Source organism: Chelonoidis abingdonii, chromosome 14, assembly GCF_003597395.2.
Source record: "Chelonoidis abingdonii isolate Lonesome George chromosome 14, CheloAbing_2.0, whole genome shotgun sequence".
Taxonomy (NCBI): Eukaryota; Metazoa; Chordata; order Testudines; family Testudinidae; genus Chelonoidis; species Chelonoidis abingdonii.
In genome coordinates this window covers 15,673,467-15,696,350 of record NC_133782.1, presented here as the reverse complement: position 1 = coordinate 15,696,350, position 22,884 = coordinate 15,673,467, and the positions used below count along the sequence as shown (strand labels likewise).

The following is a 22,884-nucleotide window of genomic DNA, read 5'->3' as shown; positions in this document are numbered from 1 at the left end:
GGATTAGTGTAAACAGGTATCTATACAGAGCCACAGCGTGTACCCAGAAGCCTCCTACGCAAGCGAGTTAATATAACCAGAAGAAATAACCTTTAAAACAGATCCACTGGGCCATCACATACGAGCCTCCTAGCTACCGCGTCCAACCTGCAATCAATTCAGGGATCTAAACCCATCCGGCAGCAATGTACCCACACTTTTCACAGGCCTTGGGTGGCAGCCAAGCGGCTTGCCTGCACAGACAACCGGCCACTCTGAGAACATATTCTCACTTAGCAACTGCACAACCGACCATAGTAACTATAGCTCAGGAACCAATCCATGCAACAAAACCCGTAGTGCCAGAACTCCTGCCCAACATATCTATACCACCGACAAACTACCATCAGCAGGACCTAAGCGCAGGAATCAGCCATACAGCACCGGTTCATATCACTGCTGCACGTCCACTCAATATTAATAGTACGCCATTCAATACGTGCCAGCAATGCTCCCTCTGCTAATGTAGATCGGATTCCTGACAAGATCATACATACGGAAAAGGATAAATGGACACAAATCGAGATATCAGGGAATGTGCAATATAGATCAAATCCTGCTTAGGAGAGATGCACTTCAGCCTCCTGGCCACAACTATAGCAGACCTTAGGTGGCATGCCTGCAGCAAAAAAAAACTTCAGGACCAGACTTCAAAAGAGAAACTGCTGAGGCTCAGTTCATCTGCAAATTTGAGACACCATCAGCTCTGGACTAAACAAAGACTGTGAATGGCTTGCCAATTACAGAACCAGTTTCTCCTCCCTTGGTTTTCACACCTCTACTGCTAGAACAGGGCCTCATCCTCCCTGATTGAACTAACCTCGTTATCTCTAGCTTGCTTGCTAGCATATATATACCTGCCCCTGGAAATTTCCACTACCTGCGTCTGACGAAGTGGGCATTCCACCCACGAAAGCTCACGCTCCAAAAGTCTGTTAGTCTATAAGGTGCCACAGGATTCTCTGCTGCTTTTACAGATCCAGACTAACACGGCTACCCCTCTGATACTTGACTTTATGAATATGATGAGTTTTATCTTTTGTCTTTAAACATGGTGAGGGTTTTATTCTTTTTACTGCACTCTGATACCTTTCAACAGGTTTTCTGAAGCCTTTTTTCCCCCCTAAAAGGAAATGGCTATGAATGAGGGTCCAGTTCTACCACCCTTATGTTGGAAAGTGTGTTGCAACTAATCCTTTAATACTACTTGCTGTAATAGCTACTGCTCACTGGAAGAAGCTAGTAGCTTAAATGTTTGTGAGATTATAGACCGACCATAATATCTTCAATTCAGCCAAAAGCTGAATGTTAGTTTGAATAATGGACAATCTGGATAATGAAGTCTTTCATTCTACATTTGATTAGTCACCTTTTGGCAAGCGGAGAGCTCAGTCATATTCTTTGCACGTAAAGCTGCTAGTTATTTCCCATCAGTAATTGCCTGGGTCAGTCCTGCAAGACTGGATGTTTTAAAAAATGTAATAGTTGAAGACTAAGTATATTTCAGGAGCATGTTGCACCATGGTTTTGCGTAGCAGGCCAAATGATGAAAATTGGCAGTCCTGATTGTATAGGGAGTTAACTAACTGACCGGCTATTAAAGAAGGTCTGTTGTAGTTGTCAGCAGCAGTCATTGCTAACGCATGCCTGGTTATGATGCCATCACCTTAGCTAACTACATATGAGTTAAACATTCATTTAGAATTTGTATTTTAAAATGAATTTATTACTGTTGGGGCTGATTGGCAGATTTGATTCTTCCACATGGAGCTGGCAGTAAACTTGCGAAGTTTTAAAGGAGCTGGCACCCCATACCCCATTCAATCCTTTGCATTTTTTACAAGCTTGCACAGTGTGGTACACCTTCTGTAATACACATTAGCATGTATTGATGGCTTCCCTGCAATGGTTGAAAACATACCTCCTTCTGTCTGAGTTTCATGTGGATATCCAGTGTATTTTCCCCTCCATGTGACTCATGCACCTCTGTGCAAACATATAACCTGTGATTTTTGTTTTTCTTTTTGAAGTCTTCTTACTTCTGCCACATTTGCCCTGCAGGAAAAAAATAGTTTTGTTTTTTTTTTAAAGAAAAAATGCTGAACTTCTGTTTACCTCATTTTTGACTGAACAGAGCCCTGTGTGTTAATCCTCCTCTATACAATGGAACTTTGTACAGTAAACATTAGCTAAGTGGCTCCTTATTTAGAATCATTCATCACCATGGCACAATCTCATGTGTACAGGGCAAATTTACATCAGTGAAACTGAGAAATAAAAACAAAGGCCTCATGATCTGAGGGCGGGTGGTTGTTATTTATGGAGTGGCAGCAATGTGCTAGGGACTGGGTTAAAATCACAGATTCATTTCAAAGCCTGGATCACTCTTCAGTAGTGCTGGTGGCACCGTGTCAGACCACAGAATGCTGCTTCAGGGAGGAGAATGGAAGAATGTGTCCAGCACCTCAGGGCTTCATTCACAAAGGGATTTAGCCTAAATGCCACTGTTGGCACCTAAAGATGTAGGCACCACTAGCATTCACAATACCCCCATTCAGCTGTCTCCTAACCCTGAGGGTACCTAGAATTCCTAGGTGTTTCCACTGTTAAAGTCCTTAAGGTACTTAAATTTTGGCAGCTGGGCAAGTGCATAGCTGCCTCAGTCTTGTCATCACCTAGCAGCTTGGTCCCAGAGGGATGCTTAGATTAGGTGTTTCTCTGTCTAGCTTGCCTTCAAGGCCCAATCCACTAATCAGTGGGCCAGAGAATGAGTGAGAATGACTTGATAGCCCAGTAGTTAGGGCATTTACTTAGGAGGTGGGAGACCCAAGTCCCTGTTCTAATGATTAATTAATTATTTATACAAAGTGAAACAGCTTCAACAGGTGTGATTAAGAGAGTCTTACCCCAGAACACTCAATAGCCCAGTGGTCAAGGCACTCTCCTAAAAGGTAGAGGTGTGGGTTCAAATCTCTGGTCTATGTGAGGGAGCAAGTGGATTAGAAACTGCATCCCCCCCCCATCTGAAATAACTGTGTCAAGGAAATGGCTAGAAGTGATAAGGGGGCAGCGCTATCACCCGCTCAGTTTTTCTTGAAAAGGGGCTGACCTTGTTTAGGTGCCTAATTTCAAGACCGAGTTCATGTCTGTGAATCCCAAGTGGACATATGTGTCTCCTTCTGACCCAGCCTTAGGCATCTAAATCCCTTCATGGGGCAGGAGTCTAAACCCACCCCTCTCCTCAGCATTTGCTACTGGCTAGCTTAGGTGGCTCCCTGATCTGCTTGCTGGCTTCTGTGAATCACATTCTTATGCACCTACCTCTCCTCTGCATTGCACAGAGAACCTGGGGCCTAACTCAGGGCTGCAGATACCACTGGGCAGAGTGCCTGAAAGCTAGGTGCGGCAGTGCTCAGCACCGCAGTGCCCAAGTCTTTAGGGTACGTCTACACAGCAATAAAAAACCTGTGGCGCCAAGTCTCAGAGCCTGGGTCAGTTGACTCAGGCTTGAGGGGCTTAGGCTGCAGGGCTAAAAATTGCAGTGTAGACGTATGGACTCAGGGTGGATCGTGGGTTCAACGATCCACCCCATTGCAGGATTTCAGAGCCCAGGCTCCAGCCCGATCCCACATGTCTACATTGTAATTTTTAGCCCCATAGCCAGAGCCCTGTGAGCCCAAGACAGCTGACCCCGGCCAGCTGGGGCACTGCTGTGGGACTTTTATTGCACTATTGACGTACCCTTAGTCTCCTCAAAAGGCATGTGGTAAATGTCCTCAGTTGTGCATTGGCCCCTTCTGACTTACTTTTCAGATGATGAGGCCCTGGCTCATGGAGACTTGTGGGCTACTATGGTTGGCAAATTGGGTTAAAATAAAAAAAAAGGAATCTCTGTGATCCTTCTTCATTTTATACCTCAGCTTAACAGGGCCTAGCCAGGTGGTGAACTGGACCCTCCCAGCATTGGGTAGCCACAACGATACCTTAAAGTCCCTCTTGCCCCTCCTCCAGGTTCTTTTGAACTTGCCGCAGTATTTGCCTGAGCAGTTACCCATTTTGCCCAAGCAAACTAGATGCACTCACAAATGCTGTAGGTGCAGCTAAGTTGAATTGAAGCTACAGTCCATGGAGCTTATCATTTCCCCCATTTTAGGAGTCCCAAATATATATGTTCACTTCTATCATTTGACACAGTTTACAGAGAGAGCAGTACAATGACCAGACTTTGAGGTTGCTACCCAGGGGGCTCAAACCCATGGGTCACACTCAGGCTGGGTTCACTGAGAGCTCCGCTTGCGTAAGAGCTGCAGGGTTTCGTGCACAGTGTTGTGACATCAGCTAAACAAATGTATTACACAGCTCATTCACAAAACCTCTGCTTTACCATGGAGATGGTGGCTAAACAGTCAGTTGCTAGGCAACGAGGAAGCATTACCACAGGCTGTGTGTACTAGTGTTTTTTGTTAGAGGAGAAACTTGGCTTGTGGGAGTTCTTTTGGTTTCGTAGGCATTTCTGTTTGGTGAGTGTCCCCAGCTGCAGCACAACCTTTCAGAGAGGGCCTGACTCATGCTTTTAACTGTCACAATGAATCTGTTTTCATAAACAAAATTAAATGCTCTGTGTTTGCTCATTAGGGAGACTTAAATTCAGATGTCTCTGAGCAACCAGGAAATGTGTATTAGGGGTTAGAACTTTATTTGTCTTTTTTTAAAGCTGAGGGGAAACATTGAAAGAGCAGTTTTAAAAAACGCTCCCAGTGGATTTATTCTCCTGATGTGGGCAGAAATGCACAGGACAAGGAGCTGGCTTATTGGATATTCAGTAGGGACTGGAGGCCTGACTGAGAGCGGAAGAAGACAGTCTGATGTGTGACATTAAAATGGCACAAAGCAGAACAGGAAGGAGTAGTTAAGGTACTGAGCTTTAAACAGCTTTCCAAGTTAGTGCTGGTGAAAGATGGACCATTTGCAGACAGAAGCTCTGTTCAGTTCTACAAAGCAAATACAATGTAGGCACTGACAGTGCCAGCCTCCTCGACTCTTCCCAGCCAATGTTTCTCCCATATCTATGGTTGCAGGAAGTCTAGTTCTGACTTCATGGCATCCTGGCATCCATGGCATCCTGGCATGTCCATGACTCCATGTCAGATCTCTAGTCCTTCTCATTCCTGCCCGCGCCCCCCGTTAAGGTAATAGTTGATGCCATTCTGATGGTAGTCTGGATTAATACCACAGATTCATTTCACATAGGAGGAGCCACCAGAGAGTAACAACTTGTGGCCACTACTGACAAAGGATAAATTTAGACAAGGGAAAACTGTGCAACTGATGCAAAGATACCAGCATAAGGGTAGTATTCTGGAGAGAGATCTGAAGTCTGAAGCAGAATCCAAGCTCTTAATTGATCAGTCTGCTATAATATTGCATAACTGTTAAGTGATAGAAGTCACAAAACTGAGCAAGTCGTTAGAACCCAAAAAGCAGCATTTTGATTTCATCCAAATTTCATATAAAACAATCAACAAACAAAAATGCATTTACATCAAGCATCCAGATAGAATCATGTGTAATACTCTGGATACCATGTATTCTTGGTTTAGATATAGTGCTGCAGAAGGGAAAGTATCTATGAGTATCTCGTAGGCCACCTGACAATGTTATAATGAATAAACCCCAGTATTAACAATCTCAGCTACAAATAGTGCAGTGAATCATAAATTCTGCCCATCCCAGCTCACCAGTGCAGGATTGTTCCCTATGGTATATTTCCTACTGCCTTGTCCTTTTGTTTTTCAGTATCTCCAGTGATGAGGTTTCAATCACCTCCCTTGGAAAGCTATGACCCGGGTAAAATTAAAATGACAGAGAATCCAAGAAGGAGATTTGAGAAACATCCCAACACTACATTCATGATTCTGTCAGAGATAAGTGTCTGAAGCCCAGGAAATAGATAAATTTGGTGGGAAACATTACCATGATCATAAAACCACTGGAAGGCAGTAGGAGTAATTCTATTTTCATAGCTATTATTTTATTATATGGTGGATTTTTATTTCTCCCTTTGAAGAGAGATTCTTTATCACAATAGATATTAATTAGTAACAAATGTTATTGCTGGGTAGAAAACAAACCTTGAGTTCCTATTATTAACAAAACCCCTTTGCCTTTTTTTCTGCACAAATCTTTAGTCCTTTGAGCAGAAAATCAGTGTGGAATTTGCTGTCTCTGCATTAAGAATGCATTTCAGCCATTCCTGAAATCCTACTTCCCACCACACATACAGCAGGCAAAGTGGATACTTTTCACTTGTGCTCTTGAGGGATCCATAACTCAGAAGCAGGGGACAGCAGAATAACAAGAGTGTTTCTGGCACTAACATACTTGACATATATCCAGTGCCAACAGCAACAATGACAACTTGAACTGCAGCTCACATGCCAAGCTATACCTTTATTACAGTGCTTGCTTCACCTTTCAGTAATAAGAATAACATCAAGGCTTCAAATGATAGGATACAGGCTCTTACAGATGTCACATCTCGGGAACATAGATCTGCAGCCTAATTAAATTGATTTTTAAAAAGGGGTAATGTGAGCCAGTGGATGGTGCGCTTGACTAGGACTCAGGAGGTCTGGGTTCTATGTCACTCTCCTGCTGCATAACCCTAAGCAAATAACTAACTTTTCTGTATCTCAGTTTCACCTTCTGTAAATGGGGTTAATGAGCCTTGCTTTGTAAGTACTTTGAACTCTGTGGATGAAAAATGCTGAGTAAGAACTACACATTATTTCATTTTTAAAAATTAAATAACACGTTATTTAATGTGTGGGCCTTTATTTTTTTAGGCTAGACCACTAACTCAGAATACCTTCCCGCTGAAATTTGCGCATGCAAAAATGATCCTAATTTGTGTTCTGCTAAAGGCATACATAAATGTGCACATGGAGTCCTGGAAATCTGGTCCTGAAGAACCAGGTCTTATAAAAGAAAGCAGCTTAACCAAGTGGTTAGTGTATGGACTCCATGGTGTATCTGTAAATCATACCCCAGCTAATGTTTGCAATGTTGTAGCCATGTTGGTCCCAGGATATTAAAGAGACAGGGTGGGGTAACATCTTTTATTGAACTAACTTCTCTTTGTGAAAGAGACAAGCTTGGGAGCTATACAGAGCTCGTCTTCAAGTCAGGCCACAGCCGATGATATTTTTCCTTCTGTTGGCCTGGGAATCGCTTGTCACTGAAAAATGCACAGACTGGCATGGTGGCCAGGTTGAAGGAGCGGAATTTAATTCCGGGCTCTATGTGCACTTCAACCTCAAAGTCTGGTTACTCAGACCCAGTCCCTCAAATGCCTCTCACTGAAGGGCCCTAAATGAATACCTATTGAATGTTACTATTTCCAGATAATTAGCTCTTGAAGCCAAATCTTCAGAGGTATTTTCATGCCTAACTCCCACTGAAATCAATGGGAGCTAGCTGCCTAAGTACCCTGCGGGATCTAGGCTTCAGTCCTAGACGCGATGTACTACGTTGAACTAAGGGATTCCAAAATGTTATGTCCTATATCAAGGTCTCTGTGAAATTCTGTTTCTCATTTTTAAAATGTTATTACCTCACTCACCTTGTCTCCCTAATAAAACAGACATGGCAAAATTGTCATCAAAGACTTCCAGACCTGCTGGGCCCACAGGCTGCATCTGGTCCTACATTACAATGACAGCCCAAGCTATAAAATTCAGATTTCAAACAGCCCAAAGTTTGGAGGTGTTTAGATCTTGTGTTTTAGTTTGAGACATTAGAAGGAGAGGGGTCATCTTAAAAACTTAAGATCCATCTCTAGTATACTGTAACTAAATAATATTTTCTTGGGATTCTGTCACTATCTGTTGGGCATGGATTTCCTCTAAACCACAACCAGCCTCAGCCTCTGATTTTCTTGTCAAGCACAAGATCCCTATTGCTGCACGACTCCTCTCTTCTTAGTGGGAAAGTCACTGCCCTCTCCTGACAGTATCTGTTATATGGCTAAAAATAAAATCATCATTAATCTTTTTATTTCAAAGGGTCCCAAGGTGGACTACAAGATCTGGCCTTATCTGATACAACTTTAGCGAAGATGATTAATGCTGCACAATAAAGAAGACAAAAACGGATCTCATTTACACATAGCCTCTTGCAGAAGAATTCAAAGGTTCATCTTAATTTATTACTAGGGAATGTAAGAATCATTCATTTAATTGTGTATTGATACCAAATCCACCTCCTAATGTAATACAGCACCACATCCTTCTTTCAGAGAAAATGTACTGTGTGAAATAATAGGATATTGTTTCCTGCTTGTTTTGTACAAGGGAACTAAGTTCTTACTCAAGGTTTGTTATTCTGCATGAAGTTGCAGTGGGCTAGTAAATAGTGCCCAGTCCTGGAAGACAGCAAACCTGAGTTCTGCTCCCACATCTGTCACTAACTTGCTGTGTGAACTTGGGCAGATTCCTGTATTTTGGTTTCCCCATAGGTACAATGGAGGTATTGCTGTTTGCTTGAAGGATGGAGTGTACATTGCAGATGGGAAAAATTTGGAGGACATAGGAAGTCAGTCTGTGTTCACATAGCTAGAATGCTACTCTGCACTTGTAACAGCTCGTTAATTGTTGATTTAGTATAGAGACAGTTTATTTTAATAAGAATGGAGTCCTCTTGTGTCATGACTCAGCATGTAGTATGTGAAATATGGTGGAGGCAGTCAGCCTAGTGAAGACTCACAGCAAGGAAGAGAGTGTGATTAAAAGAGAAACAGTGCAGCGCCTGCAAACAGGCACTATGGAGAGATTCAGACCACTGGGAAGGCAGGATTTCCAGACAAAACACTTTGCACAAGCATGAAACACCTACCAGCCTTGGCAAAGGGTTGTGAGATCTATGGATGGAGAAGGAACCCTGAATTACTTCCTTTGGATGGGTGTCACTCTTAAGACACAAATCGTCATCTCCCTTGTATGCAAATGCTTCTAGGAGGGAAATGATTTCTCCTGATCTTTTACTTGCAGAGTTTCTGCTGCATTCTCCTGTTAGTAGACATGGGATTGTGCAGAGAAAGTTTGTGGTGCCCGGGGATCCACACAGGCAAATTCTGCAGAGTGAGGTGGCAGACCAGCACCATGTCTGGTGCAGCCATCTTCTTTCCTCTCCCATGGCAGCATGGCTCTCTCAGGAGTCCTCTCCTGCATGTATAGCATCTATTTAACAACTGCTTTGGCTAAGAATCCTCTGGATTGCTCCAGAGTAGAGAGGACGTTCCCTAGCTCCAGATCCCTCAGCAAACTGAGCTCAAAGTTCCCAACTACCTGGTGGTTGCACTGAGGGGCGTTCATTCAGGCCCATCTATGTTTATTAACATTCCTATCTAATAGACATGGGGTTCTCAAACTGAGGGTCAAGACGCCTCAGGGGGTCGCGAGGTTATTACATGGGGGATCGCGAGCTGTCAGCCTCCACCCCAAACCCCACTTTGCATCCAGCATTTATAATAATGTTAAATATATGTAAGTGTTTTTAATTTATGGGGATGGGGATCACACTCAGAGGCTTGCTATGTGAAAGGGACCACCAGCACAAAAGTTTGAGAACTTCTGCAATAGACCTCATGGGAACACAGCGTTAATTCAGATTTTGCGGGGTTGAGGAGTTAACAGCTTACTATTCTCTAGCTGAGTTTTCATCATGTCCTTGGGCTTTTTTGTTCTCCTCAGCTCAGCACAAATGACCGCACGTGTTTTGAATACAGTAACAAGCTCTGCACGCTCATTTAGTGGCATGTTAAATATGAGTCATCTGATGTAACTGGATTCATAAGATCACCAAGGCAGCTGTGATCACTGCTTTCCTCCAGATGGCAGTGATATTCTGCATAGAACTGAATTCTTAGCCTCAATTCTACAGTGGCTTTTGTTTTTAAAAGGGAAAACGGTTCTTTTTACTGAAAAGAAAAAAATATGTTGAGCCTAAAGAACAATTTGTGTCTAAACTTTATTTTGGCACCAATGGAGAGGCTAGAGGGAGCAGTGCCACTAAGACGGAGAGTATTTCGTATCCCAAACACCCATAAAAGTGTTGAAAATGTAAGAAATGTGGGCCTGGTTCAATTACATTTATTCTTCCCATTTAATTCTGGTGTTGTATGGCTCTTTTCAGGAAAATGAGGCCAGAACTTGCAAAATCTTTGCGCCTGACCAGCAGGAATCCTGATTTATAGAACTATTTGCTTGAATGAATGAATGAATAAAACAAACAAACAAAAAAGAGAGACACTTCAATACTAACGATGGAGTGAGTGGTTCACAGGCACCTGAACTCAAGGAGTAAGTACTTCTCCTTTCCCCAACAGCTCCCTCCAGCAAGGCTGACTTGGGAATGTTTGTGAATTCATAATCTGTTAAACCTGGATTGAGAAGCAAGCTGGAGTCCAATATTTAGTCTAGTCTGAGGTGCTTGCTAGTGCTAATACAGTCAAGGGTTTGTGAATAGTCCAGTGCCTTATTTTCAATAGGTTATATAATGTGGCCATAAAAATGTGCTTCAGACAACTCTCAATATTGAAAGCACTTGGTTCACTAATGAAATAGCTTTACCTCTAGTGGAAGCATTCACCTGTATTTTTGGGTATATTAAGAGTGTTGCGAGAGGACATGGATCAAACCCAAGACCTTATTGTAAATCTAAGGAAAGTACCTTTCCTATCTCTTAAGATGTGTTTTGACTCTAAATTTTTCTAGATGTGCATGTCCAAGCCTCTAGAAAAAATTACCCTGAAAGTAGTGCTCATATAATTTTATCTATTTAATTAATATGCAAGTGTTCTGGACAACGTCCTTTTCAGATCCTTCCAGGTTCACTCAGCAGTCTCTGTTACTGATGTGTCAATACCAATACTGTGTAGACTATTTCACTGATTGCTGGAAAAGTTAGGATTTCATGTGACATAATGAGTCCTCTTCATAAGTTAGCTGGGAAGGATTTGATATTAATAGTGAACACTGGTAATAATCAATTCACCCTCCAAAAGAAGCACCAAAAAAAAAATCAAAATTTATGGAGAGTGAAATTAAAACCCTATGATTAGAGATGGGCTCAGGCTGTTGCAGTGTAGTCAGCAGTCTCTTCAATGATTGCTTATCCCAGGCTAGGTTTTTGCTGACACAAATAAACACAAACTGTGTTGAGTCAGTGTGGGTGCTGGAGAATCCGTGAGAACCACAGTGTTTGTCTGCATCCAGCTACCTCAATATTAATGTATATCTCATTTATATTTATTAGTATTGAGTAATGTCCCTTCTCTACCGTGATGGAGTTTTCAGCTACACCATTGGATGCAGATCCAAATAAGTTCCTAGCGTGAAGGGATTTCTATCTAATATTTTAAATTCAGGCTTATGTCTCCATATATTGCACTCTTTTCTATTCCGCAACCAATAAGATATCACACAGTGTGATTGTCCTGAAATATAATTTTGTTTGTGAGTGTGTTAGAATTTTGACTTCTGCAGTCATCACGTTTTGAACAAATAAGTCGTGGGTGCAGCTTATGAAATTTCCCACTAGTGCAAAAATGTAAGTAAATAAAAATGGAAAAAATATATAACTGTAATAAATAGTCATCTGTCAAAAATTAATACAAAATCAAAGTTTACTCCTTTCAAAGTTACTCATAAGACATCATTAGGGGCTTGTCTTAACTGGGTTCACTCAGAAAAGTTAACCTGAATGAACTAAAGGTGTGAATTTAAAGTGGATAGTTAAACTGCATTAAACTCCTACATGGAAAATCTCATTCAGAATTAAAATCACCTTAATTCAGTTTCATTTAATTTTTGATTTAAGGTGATGTTATAATTCTGAATGAAAGTGTCCACACAAGGGTTCAGTGAAGTTTAAAGTAATCTACTTTTACACTGTCTGAGGGAAGACATTGTGGGCAATCACAAAGAGTTTATTGGAGAATTTCTGTAAGATTTCTAAAAGGTTCCTACTCCACTCTGTATATTCAGCAGTATTTGGGGATAGAGTGTTTCTGTAGGCACCCCTCTGAGCGAGGGGTGATGCATAACCTGTTTCTGTTGGCATATCTGAATCAAACTTCCTCCACTGCTTCCTCCTTACTTGGGAGGGAAGGGACCTGATAGTAACTTGCTGCTGGTCTATAGCAGAATCAAATTACAATGCCCCTTGCAAGGGTTCATCTGAGTAGACTGGGTTGTGGAGCCAAGACTCTGCCCACCTGTAGTAAGCCAGTAAACAAGAACACAGCACTTGCTGTCTCCTATGCACCTGGGCCCAAGGTCTGGCTAATCTGTACATAGATTTGAGGATTTTTCATTTCCCCTTACTCCCTTGCATATGTTTGTTTGTCCGCGATAGAGTAGAATGTACTGCTACCACAGCATATGATTAGTTTTTTTGTTCTTGATGCAGTCATCACAGTTGTGCTCTAGTTATATATTGAGGGCCTTTAAAAAAAATTTGAGGAGTGATTGAAGCTGTTAATCAGACACATGGACCAGGAAAGGTCATCAAGAGGCCAACAGGCTGTAAGTTAGCATGGCAGTGGTAGAGAAAGGGCCTTAACATAAAAAAAAAGTTAACCACTTTAGTAGGAGAAGGGATAGGAGATTAGAGAACTGATTTCTCTACTTTCTTTTGTACCCAAGAGACTTTTGCGGTGTTAAGATAGGAAAGTATCAGTGATGAATAATCAGTGCCCTTAGGTGGACTTGGAGTTCCAGTCTGAGAAAGAGCCAGCCTAATCTCTGTCTCCCTCCAGTTTGCCAGGCACAGTGATAGCAGATAATCCAGTTTGTTTCTCAGCAGGTCAACAAGGACTAGTCTGTTTGGGGTTGCTAGTACCCTAATCAATAGCTGTCCTGAGCTACTGAATAATAGTTGAATAATAGCTTTTATTTTATGCCATCTGCCTTCACTCCTTTGCCTGACAATTTTATTTTTGTGATCTTCAGCTCCTTTTCAGCTGTAATTTCTGTCCTACCCTTTACTGGATAAGGAGCTGCTTTCTGTAGTGCTGTCACCCTTGCAGATGTGTCTGTGCAATTTGAGTGTAGCTCAGCACATGCTTGCTTTTCCCTGGGCTTCCAAGCCGCTCCCCTGCCCAGTGTCCCATCGGCTCCTCCACCCAAAAAACAAAAACAAACCCTCAGCAGTTTTCTGTGCCAGCAGTCTTAACAGTTATGGTGGAGGCCATAGGCTTTCCCTTCTTTAAAAAGTTCCTTGGTTGCTAATAAATGTATCGCCATTCTCTTCTCATCCATGCATTGGGACCTAGAAGATAGCCTCTCTTGCTAATTGGATTTAAGATGTAGTTTGGGGCACATTTACCAGGGGCCTTACTGGCAAACAGTTTAAACTTAGTACAGTGAATGCAATGGTGCTGAAAGGGCATTTATCACAGAACAAGGCATTCATCATGATGTATTTATAAAATGAGCCTGGTATGAGACTGAAAAAGGGCTTCTTAAATGCAGTAAATTAAATTTGTTGTCAAAATCTTATAGATCACTTATTTACACAGTGAAGCCTGAGAGCTTGCAAGTTACCATACTATACTAGACCCAGATGTTCATTAGAAACATAAATCTGTCTTCCTTACTACCTTGCTACTTCCTCATTTTGCTACCAAAAGAAATGTAGTTAAAAATATAATGTTGCAGGGCCATAAATGATCTGATTTAAACCTACAAAATCCAGGACATTCACAGTTAAGAATGAAAATTTGGGGCACTGTTGTAGGCTTCTGTTTTGGGCCCAAGAAATGAATTAAAGCCAGAGCATCAGCTCAGGTGCTCAAGTTTTCAGCCTTAACTGTGGAATTTCGAGGTTAAGTTACTTGCATTGTCCTGTTGCTGAATACAGCTAAAATTCTCTGTGCCATGTATTTGCTCATCATAAAATGTTCTCCCTAGCCAGTAACAGCTTCTTTGTTGGCTAAGCTTGTCTGGTTTATGGGCTTCCCAGCCTTTGTGCAGTGTAGTGGGAGTTAAGAACTTCCACATGGTTCTTGCTCCGAGGCTTTTGTGAATAAGCAAAGCATTTGCTTCTATGTCCAACAAATGCATCAAATATGGTTTGAATTTTCTGTTTTAAAATGCAAAGGATAATACTGATTTTGTTAAGGTAAGTGTCTTTAATCGTATGCTACATAAACTTAACTGTTACCAAGAAATAATGGGCTTTCTGGGCACCTTTCCAGCACAGCAGTCTGAAAATGTACCTTTTAGTGTGTCCAGAAAAGAACTGCAGATTTGGGATTTAGCTGAACACAAATTAAACGGATCACATCTCCAATAACTGTAAACTGTGTATATGAATACTTTGCTCAAATGGAAAATAAATGTGTACCATTTGGTAACCTTCTACAGAGCATCTGTTAATTTGGCCTGTTTGGTTCTCTTACTAGGAAAACAGAAAATGACTGTTAAGAGCCAAGGATGGACTTTATCGTTTCTTTTCACTATGTAATTCAATCTGATCTACAGATACTGGAGAAGACCTTGATTCAGAGGGACACTAAGTATCTAGTTTGCAAACAGTGGTGCTGGTCCGGAAATCTTTACTCATACTAGCATCACCGAAGAGTCCCACTAAAGCAGTCTCATTGAGATTACTCAGGAGAGTGATCAAGATCAAGCCTAATTACTGTAAATAAGGTGATACAGGTATTTAAGAACACACAAACACACATGCTGCAGATGTTGTTCTTTGATTTATTGCTAAACTATCATAGTACAAGCTATATAAAATATTTTACAGATAGAAAAAATCATTGAATTGGAGGTTAACAATGTTTTGCATAGGAATGTGTGTGATATAAACTCCTCTTCACTTTTTAAACATAGACTTTTGCATAAGCAAGTTAGTAGTAAAACGTCTGTTTGAAAGTCATTTGCTCACTTGAGTATCTGCATTTGATGCAGAGTGTTATCTGAACAGGGAGACTGTGACTTGAGCAGCAAGCCTGGGAATACAGGGATCACCAGAAATACTTATTTTTTAATTGATTTACTTACTTATTGCCCAATTATGCCACCGTTACTGACACTGAATAGCACCTGACTACACCCATAGTCTACAGCCTGCCGACACCCATGGGACTACTCATGTAGTAAGGTACTGCTCAGCATGAGTATGAGCATTGCCGTCTAGTCCTTCATAATATTTGAAAATAACCCATCTACTCTACAACAGATACATGGATTGTTTGGAAACTCAGTACATCCATGTAGCATCTGCATAGGTCATTATTGCTGGAATCTTCCAGCTTTTTTGTAGCAGTTTCAGGGGAGTTAGCAAAGGAAACTCAAAATATAAACTTTTCCCCTGATTGCCTCTCATTGGCAGCCTATATGATCATATACAGCTACCAGCACCTGCATTTGAAACTTTATTGCAACATTAGTCAGGTACCAGTTTATTTCTTTGGATTACACACAAGGAACAATTTTAAAAATAGATAAATCTTACATAGACTATAATAAGGTGATTGATGCTGGTTAAGCAAATTGTTAGTAACTGTCATTCACTGGGGTTACACAGTAGCACAGATGTAAGAGAAAGGTATGCTAACTTCATGTGAAATGTTCAAGGGGGTGGATAGTTCATATTGTATTAAGAGCTAATTGGTACATTGGTGTCTATCTCTTTTCATATCAAGCTAAATGCTTTAGAATTACATGTTTGAAATCAAGGACAGTACAAAAAACATCACAAATTCCATAGAAAACAGTAAGTTTTGTGGAATCTGTGGTTCACTTTGTCTAAATCCAATGTAGGCACCTCTCCCAATTCCATAAGCACAAACAGTATAAATAACAAACATTCAATGTAGATACTAAATTGGGCCATCAGATAATTTAAACTTGGTCAAACACCACCAGGTTTGACCCAGTTTTATATCTTAAATTTAGACAGACATTTTCTTGAATCCATGTAAGAAACAATTCTTCTGTGATAAGTAGCAATTTGGAAACTGATTCATTGGAAAACAGGTCACATTGAAGTATTTTGAAAAATAGTGTGTTCAAAAACATGTTTGGAGTCTTTGGAACATTTATCAAATACCAGCTTGAAATCATTTCTCTTATGGGGGAAACGTTCAATAATAAATGCATAGAGAAATTAATCCACTTGGAAAAAATACAAAACAATCCTTTATAAATACCATTTCTCATGCAAAAGATGTTGCATATTTGGGGCAGATAAAAAGCATAGACACTTTTATTTTTTAAGATATGGATTACAAAATATATTAAAAAACATGCTAGCTAATTTTGAGAACTGTTTTAGATATATTATCAAGCAGCAGCATTTTTATACAATAGAGAATAACATACTGCTGTCTTCGGAAATATACTACATTCAGAAAATGGTGTATTCCTACAAGAAGAATGAAGTAATACATATTTACATGGATACAAATAAAGCAAGTGCAAAAAACATGGCTCTTCTACATTCTTTCTACCAATAAAAACACATACAATAGACACTTTCAATCCACTGCTGCTGTTCAGATCTTACATTTTGCTTATTCTCATGGAGAAAAACAAAACTGGGCTGCATATTTCATTGCAAATCTCTTCACAAGCAATTACTCTCCTGGCAAACTTTACTTACAACATTTGTAACTGACATAAAATCTTCCTTATAGCTGTCAACTCCCATTATGCTCTCAGACTGTTTATGTATCAAGAATGATTATTTTATTTTATGTATTTATATAATTGATGCAACAGTTTATAGAAGCACATCCTGTAATCTGCAGCCAAAGCTATGACGGAAAAGTGTGGGGGGAAAAAAAGACAGCTAGACATACTTTGAGTTACAATGAGCCCCATGTACTGAGCATGGTATAATATCGATGGAAAATGCATTAGAGTTGTTCACTCTGTGGACAGTATATTTGGAGGGCCTTTGGTACAATAGCAGGAAGGCACTGTGGTGAAACATTCAGATAACTGAGGAAAGACAGAATTTCCTCATGTGCAAATATGGCTATTTTCCAGATAAAGTGAGAACAAATTACTCACAAATGCTATTAACTCTTCCAAGGTGAACCTAATGTTGCTACAGAGAGCGCAAGAGAGCAATTTTTATTTATGTAACAATATTAATACTGGAAAAACACTGCTTAGCAAAAAAAAAAAAAAAGGAAATAATTTAGTACTATATATTTTGAAGCTATTCAGCATAGCTATAACATTTTTAAGAGACAAAACTGCATAACGCTGTGTCTTAGGATCCTCCTCCCTCTCTCCAGAAATAAATATGAAGTTAGTTAAGACTATATTATTTATCGAATGTTTGGCATGTAAAATGATGAAAAGCAGATACCGTAGTATAGGCAGACTTCATATAGCTGTAAATAAAACCACTAAAATGTAGTCTATATTATATACATGTATGAAGAGCCTTGATCCTTTAGCTGACATCATGCAGGTGCAGCAATCTGTCCCTTTGGTGCCAGTTGCAGGATTGCAACCCAAGTATATAACGTATGTGTATATGCTCATACACAAATACATCTAATTAGCTATGTGTTAAACTTTAGGAAGAAAAGCATCCAGCTTAATGCAAGAAGCACTAGAACCCTTGAAGCACATAAAAATTACTATCCCACCCTACGCAGCCTAGCTCTTGAAGGAAAAATGTAAGATCAATGGATTTAAAAACAAAGACAAGTCTTCCACCAAAATAGGAGAGAGAGCATGTTTAACAGGCAGATCCTGCAATATGACTTCAGTGGAACTCCACATGGGTGTCACCTTGTAAAGATCAAAGCCTTAGTTCCTGTGTGGTTTATACATTTATGTATCATGGTAAGAAAAGCCTAATATGTAAAATGGGGAAGTGATGCAGGATGCTCAACTGATAATTTAGTGGCAGTGCCAGAACAGGTAGGCACACTTAATGGCAACACATGTACCATGATGTCACATTTCATTTGGGTAATTGCATGTTGAGATGACCAAGGTTTCTAGTGGATTTGTGTGTGCAATTACCCCATATACTTGTCCAAGTCAGGCATGCATTTGTGTGTATAATGCTGTTGAAAACCTGTCCCTTCTTGGGGTTTTATTTTGAAACTATCATCTAATGAGTTGCGGTTTTTTTAGAACATGCCATCTAGCCAATTTATTGTGTAACCAAAATAATTAGTTCACATATTTCTTTGTGCTGCTTATTAAAATTCAACAAGAAGAGAGTCCATACAGGAAAACCAATCTGCCAAGTAATTTTTATGGTAGCTTTTAATTCCGTTATGCCAAAATTGTGTAAAACTGGAAAACTCCTTTGGACTACGCACGTGCTCAAGTAAAGTAAGCTGAAATAAACAACTTATGCAAGATAACTTTGCTCCTTGAGAACCAAGACAATTCAAAACAATAGGATGTTTTGCCTGGAACTTTATCCGCCTTAAAAAGAACCAGAGATCTCGAATATCTCATGGTACACTGCATTATTAAAGCAAGTCTCTGAGGAAATTAAACATATTAAAACATAGCACCTAGAGTTGTTGAATAATATACAATAATTCCACTACATCTAGGTCATTTTTAATTCATCAGATTCAAAGCCCCAGGCTTGCTCCCATGGAAGCCAATGACAAAAAGTCTATTGACTTCAATAGATACAGGACCAGGACTTGAAAGTTTTGTTGTATTATTTACAGATGGAGCATGTGTAGCTGGCTATATGAGTGGCAGACTGAAACATCCACTGCTGGCAGTATTGTGTGATAGTCACATTTCGTATTGCTGAAATGGCATAAGATTCTAATCGTTCAAAGCAGAATACCTTCCAATTGGAAGAAATGCTCCTGCTTGGTCTGTGTGTTACACTAGCACGTGATATTTAAGATCTCAAAGAAAAGAAAACACTGAACCAACGGCTGCATCAGCATTTCAACTCAAAAAACAATGTGCAATGTTTTCATTTTTGAAAATATATTAATTCTGATGGAGGCTTAGGAAAAGGGCTCCCAGAGAGTATTTTAATATCAAAAATATACCACATGATATCACTATCACTAGCACTGACTACATGTATGAGCAGTATATGTTTGACCTACCTGAAAAAAAAAAAGCAAACTTCATGCGCAGGCCACATATCTAATCAACTTTTTGATTAAGAATAGAAAGGGGCTCCAGTAAGCCACAAAATTCTGTTCAGGATATAAACTCAGACTTTAAATGATCTAAGAAGGTTTGAATCCAGACTTTTGGTTTTTCCCATTTGCAAAATTTTGATTTCAGATACGCCAAAGATTCTGGGTTGTTTAAGATCCAAGATTTTGGTTAAGGTCAATTTCTCAATGAGGCATTCTGAAGCTATGCAAAGGCTTATATCCTGGAGAGAGTTCGTGAAATGCTATCCACTAACTCTCTCCAGGATATAAGCCTTTGCATAGCTTAAGGGGTAGAATTTAGTGGCAGAAAATATATATTTTCACAAAACTCATGAAGAATGGCTATGCCAAACCCAGTACTTATTCCATGGGGTCTATGCACTTATCTTTCTTGCAGTGTTGGGCAAACATTCTACAGAAGTTCTGCTGATCTAATATTTTCATACAACCTAATTCATGCTGTCACCATGTAAACACATGGGTACTGGCAATCTTTGCTTTGAAACCCTTGAGTCTTTAGTTAGTGTGCCTTCTGGCGCAATGTTTAGCACTGCAAATTTCCTATAAGCACTTTTAAGGATATTGATTTCATTAATTTAACAAAAGATTATTACATTTTTACATTATTACATTTGCTGCAATATTATGGTTAGCCCTTACTGTATTTCTTTATCCAGGTATAACTTTTTATCATGGCAGGGAAGCAATAACACTCTAAAAATGGAAAGCGTGAAACTTGACAAGCAGCTCTGCAACCACAAATGGCAAATATTATCCATATTCTGTTTCTTATTCTGATTAACTTTCATGAGCACAGTATATTCAAACTATGTATTAGCAGTAGAAGTCGTACATAGCTAACTTATTAGACTAACAAGGAAGTTCAGCCTTTCTGTAAATTGCTACTGGCTTTTCAAAGCAAAAGGAAGAAAGACAAATAAATGTGTGGCTTCTTTTAGATGTAATTACTTTCCCCTGCAGCTTGTATGGTTAAATGTTGTGGCTTCTAAATGAGAGCAGTTACGAACTGAAGGCAGGTTCTACATGAAAATAAACAGCAGCACTTTATTAGAATAAAAAAATTAAAAGCTGTCAATGTATTGGCTAACCACTAATCTGGGTCAATCATAGTCTTTTGACAGGCATAATTCTGCTTGAATTTTGTAACTCCAATAGGTGCATCCGCTTCATTTTATCAGGGGTTATTTTAACTTGGGCTGTACATTAGAAACATTTAATTGCTCTTTTAACTTAATTCTCTTTAAAGATCCCTCTCCTTCAAAGGTACATCAGCTCTGATTTAAAAACAACAAAGAAAGTCCTGGATTCACATGGCAACTACAGTTTGGTGTACCAAGCACAGGAGTAGGAGTCAGGAAACCTGGGTTCTGTTCCCAGATCAGACTGAGACCTGGTCTACTCTTAAATATTAGTTCAACATGGTTACACTCCATGTACTGTAGCTTTGCTGATCTAACCCCCAGGATAGATGCAGCTAGGCTGATGGAAGAATTCATCCATTGACCTAGTGGCTGCGCCTGAGAGAGGTGGATTACCTACAGTGATGGAAAAACACCTTCCATCAGTGTAGAACCCATAGTATAGATGTGGCCTGACTCATGCAAGTCATTTAACTGATGGGTGCCTCGGTTACCCCCATTGATAACATTGGGAATAATAATGTGTGACCTATGTTTGTAAAGGGCTTTGAGATCTGGATGGAAAGGTGTTGCTATTTAAATGCGAAGTGTTGTTAATCTTATATAAAACGCAAGCACTCCCTCTACCCTTATTTCTCATCCCCATCTAATTAAGTGCTAATATATAACCACATTTGCTGTAGAACAGAGCTCTGGAGTGATGCCTTTCTTCTCCCTTATTATGATGATATATATATATATATATTTGCAGCTGGCAAGACACATACCGTGTTATATGAGAACAATACAATCTTTGGACTAAAGGAAGGGTGTCCTTTTGATGTTTACAGAGAGAGGTGGCGAGTTGCTTAGTCAAGGCTGTCAGCTTGATGCCAATACATTGTTCCTTGCATTGAATCGGTGCCTTGAGATGAACGATTAAGGAAGCAGGAGGTTGAAGGGGCAGTGGAAGGATCTAAACAGGTCAGTTATGGAAGGATTCAGTAAAAGTTGTCTCACAAATCTCTTCTTCTATGTCTGATTTCTGGCAGGGAGTCCAGAAAACTCCTTCCTGATAATTTCATTAACTGTGAAATGAAAAAGAGGAGAGAGATTTAGCATGTTCTGAAAGTGTTGGGAATCCAAAGCAATCTAAGCAGGTTTTGCTATTAAGTCTCAAATATCCCCTTGACATTTTATAATGATAACATATCTATTACTAACAAAAAACCCAAACACTCAGATAACTCAGTTCCCAACTGGATCACCAAAATGTGCACCTGCCTAAACTGAGTAACCACAAGCTCTTATTTGCTCTAAACTTTGTCGCCCAATACTGGCCATACTGCTTAAAGTGTCATGTGTTTTTGTGTCATGTTTAAAGTAGGGCTTGATCCTGTAAACACTTACTAATGGGTGTAGTTCTAGATATTGACACAGTGTTTAGCTATCCCAGACTATGCTTAGTTGAAAGTGGTCACAGGATTGGGCCTTTGGATGGTAAACATTTTGGGACAACACCCATCTGTTGCTGTTTTTCTATATAGTGTTCAGCACATTTCAAGCACTATACAATCAGAATGACATTTTGTGTCCTGTGATCATGCATCTGATATCCCTTGCAAAAAATAATTCTTTTCTTTCTTCATAGACAAAAAGTCCCAAAGAGTCAGTGGATATTGACATTCTTACCAAGATGAAGTAAGAACAATTAGAAAAGTGAAGCACCAGATTTTGAGAAGTGCATTTTTACACATGCCAAACTTGTGTGCTTGCATTGAAAATTCTGTGCATGTAAGTCATGTGCAAAACTATTTTTCTGAAAATCTGGTCCTAAACATATTTGTCACATGGTGTATTTTTCTTTGCAGCACAGAAATAAAACTTCCATGTTCCATGCCTCTTTATGCAATTATTATTCTAACCTCCTGGCATTGTGTGCTGGTGATTAATAATAAAGACCAACAGAATGCATTAGTGTACTCCCTTCCTTGCTTTTCTATGCAAAACCCCAAAACAATATCATTTTGTGTTACAATATACAGTAAAACCTCAGAGTTATGAACATCTTGGGAATGGAGGTTGTTCATAACTCTGAAACATTTGTAACTGTGAACAAAATGTTATGGTGGTTCTTTCAAAAGTTTACAACTGAACATTGACTTAGTACAGTTTTGAAACTTTACTACGCAGAAGAAAAATTACCCCCCCCACCTTTCTTTAGTAGTTTACATTTAACACAGAACTTGTTTGCCTTTTTTTTTTTTTTGGTCGCTGCTGTTTTTTTTCCAGTTCCAAATGAGGTGCGTGGTTGACCAGTCAGTTCATAACTACGGTGTTCATAAACCTGAGGTTCTACTGTAGTATGCAGTGTTGTAGCTGTGTCAGTCCCAGGATATTAGGTAATATCTTTTATTGGACCAACTTCTGCTGGTGAGGGAGAGACATGCTTTCGAGCTTACACAGAGCTTTTCTTCAGGTCTGGGAAGTGTACTCCCACATAGTTGTTATTGGGGC

General features: G+C 39.8%; 1 protein-coding gene and 1 long non-coding RNA gene across 5 annotated transcripts in view; one reads left to right on the top strand and one right to left on the bottom strand.

The window, feature by feature from the left end:
* The first annotated feature begins 8,106 nt into the window (after positions 1-8,106).
* LOC116838656 (uncharacterized) lies at positions 8,107-22,092 on the top strand. The gene is made up of 4 exons (XR_004376967.2): positions 8,107-8,257; positions 14,583-14,762; positions 21,140-21,351; positions 22,019-22,092. It is a non-coding gene; the product is annotated as an uncharacterized LOC116838656 (long non-coding RNA).
* NFATC2 (nuclear factor of activated T cells 2) overlaps positions 14,791-22,884 on the bottom strand; it is a 117,337-nt gene continuing 109,243 nt past the window's right edge. For all 4 annotated transcript variants that reach the window (XM_032804016.2, XM_032804014.2, XM_032804015.2 and 1 more), the window contains one exon: positions 14,791-21,455. Coding sequence is in view for 3 of the 4 variants with exons in the window: in XM_032804014.2 (XP_032659905.1) it covers positions 21,400-21,455 (56 nt within the window). In the remaining variant the exon portion in view is untranslated. The remainder of the gene's footprint in view (positions 21,456-22,884) is intronic.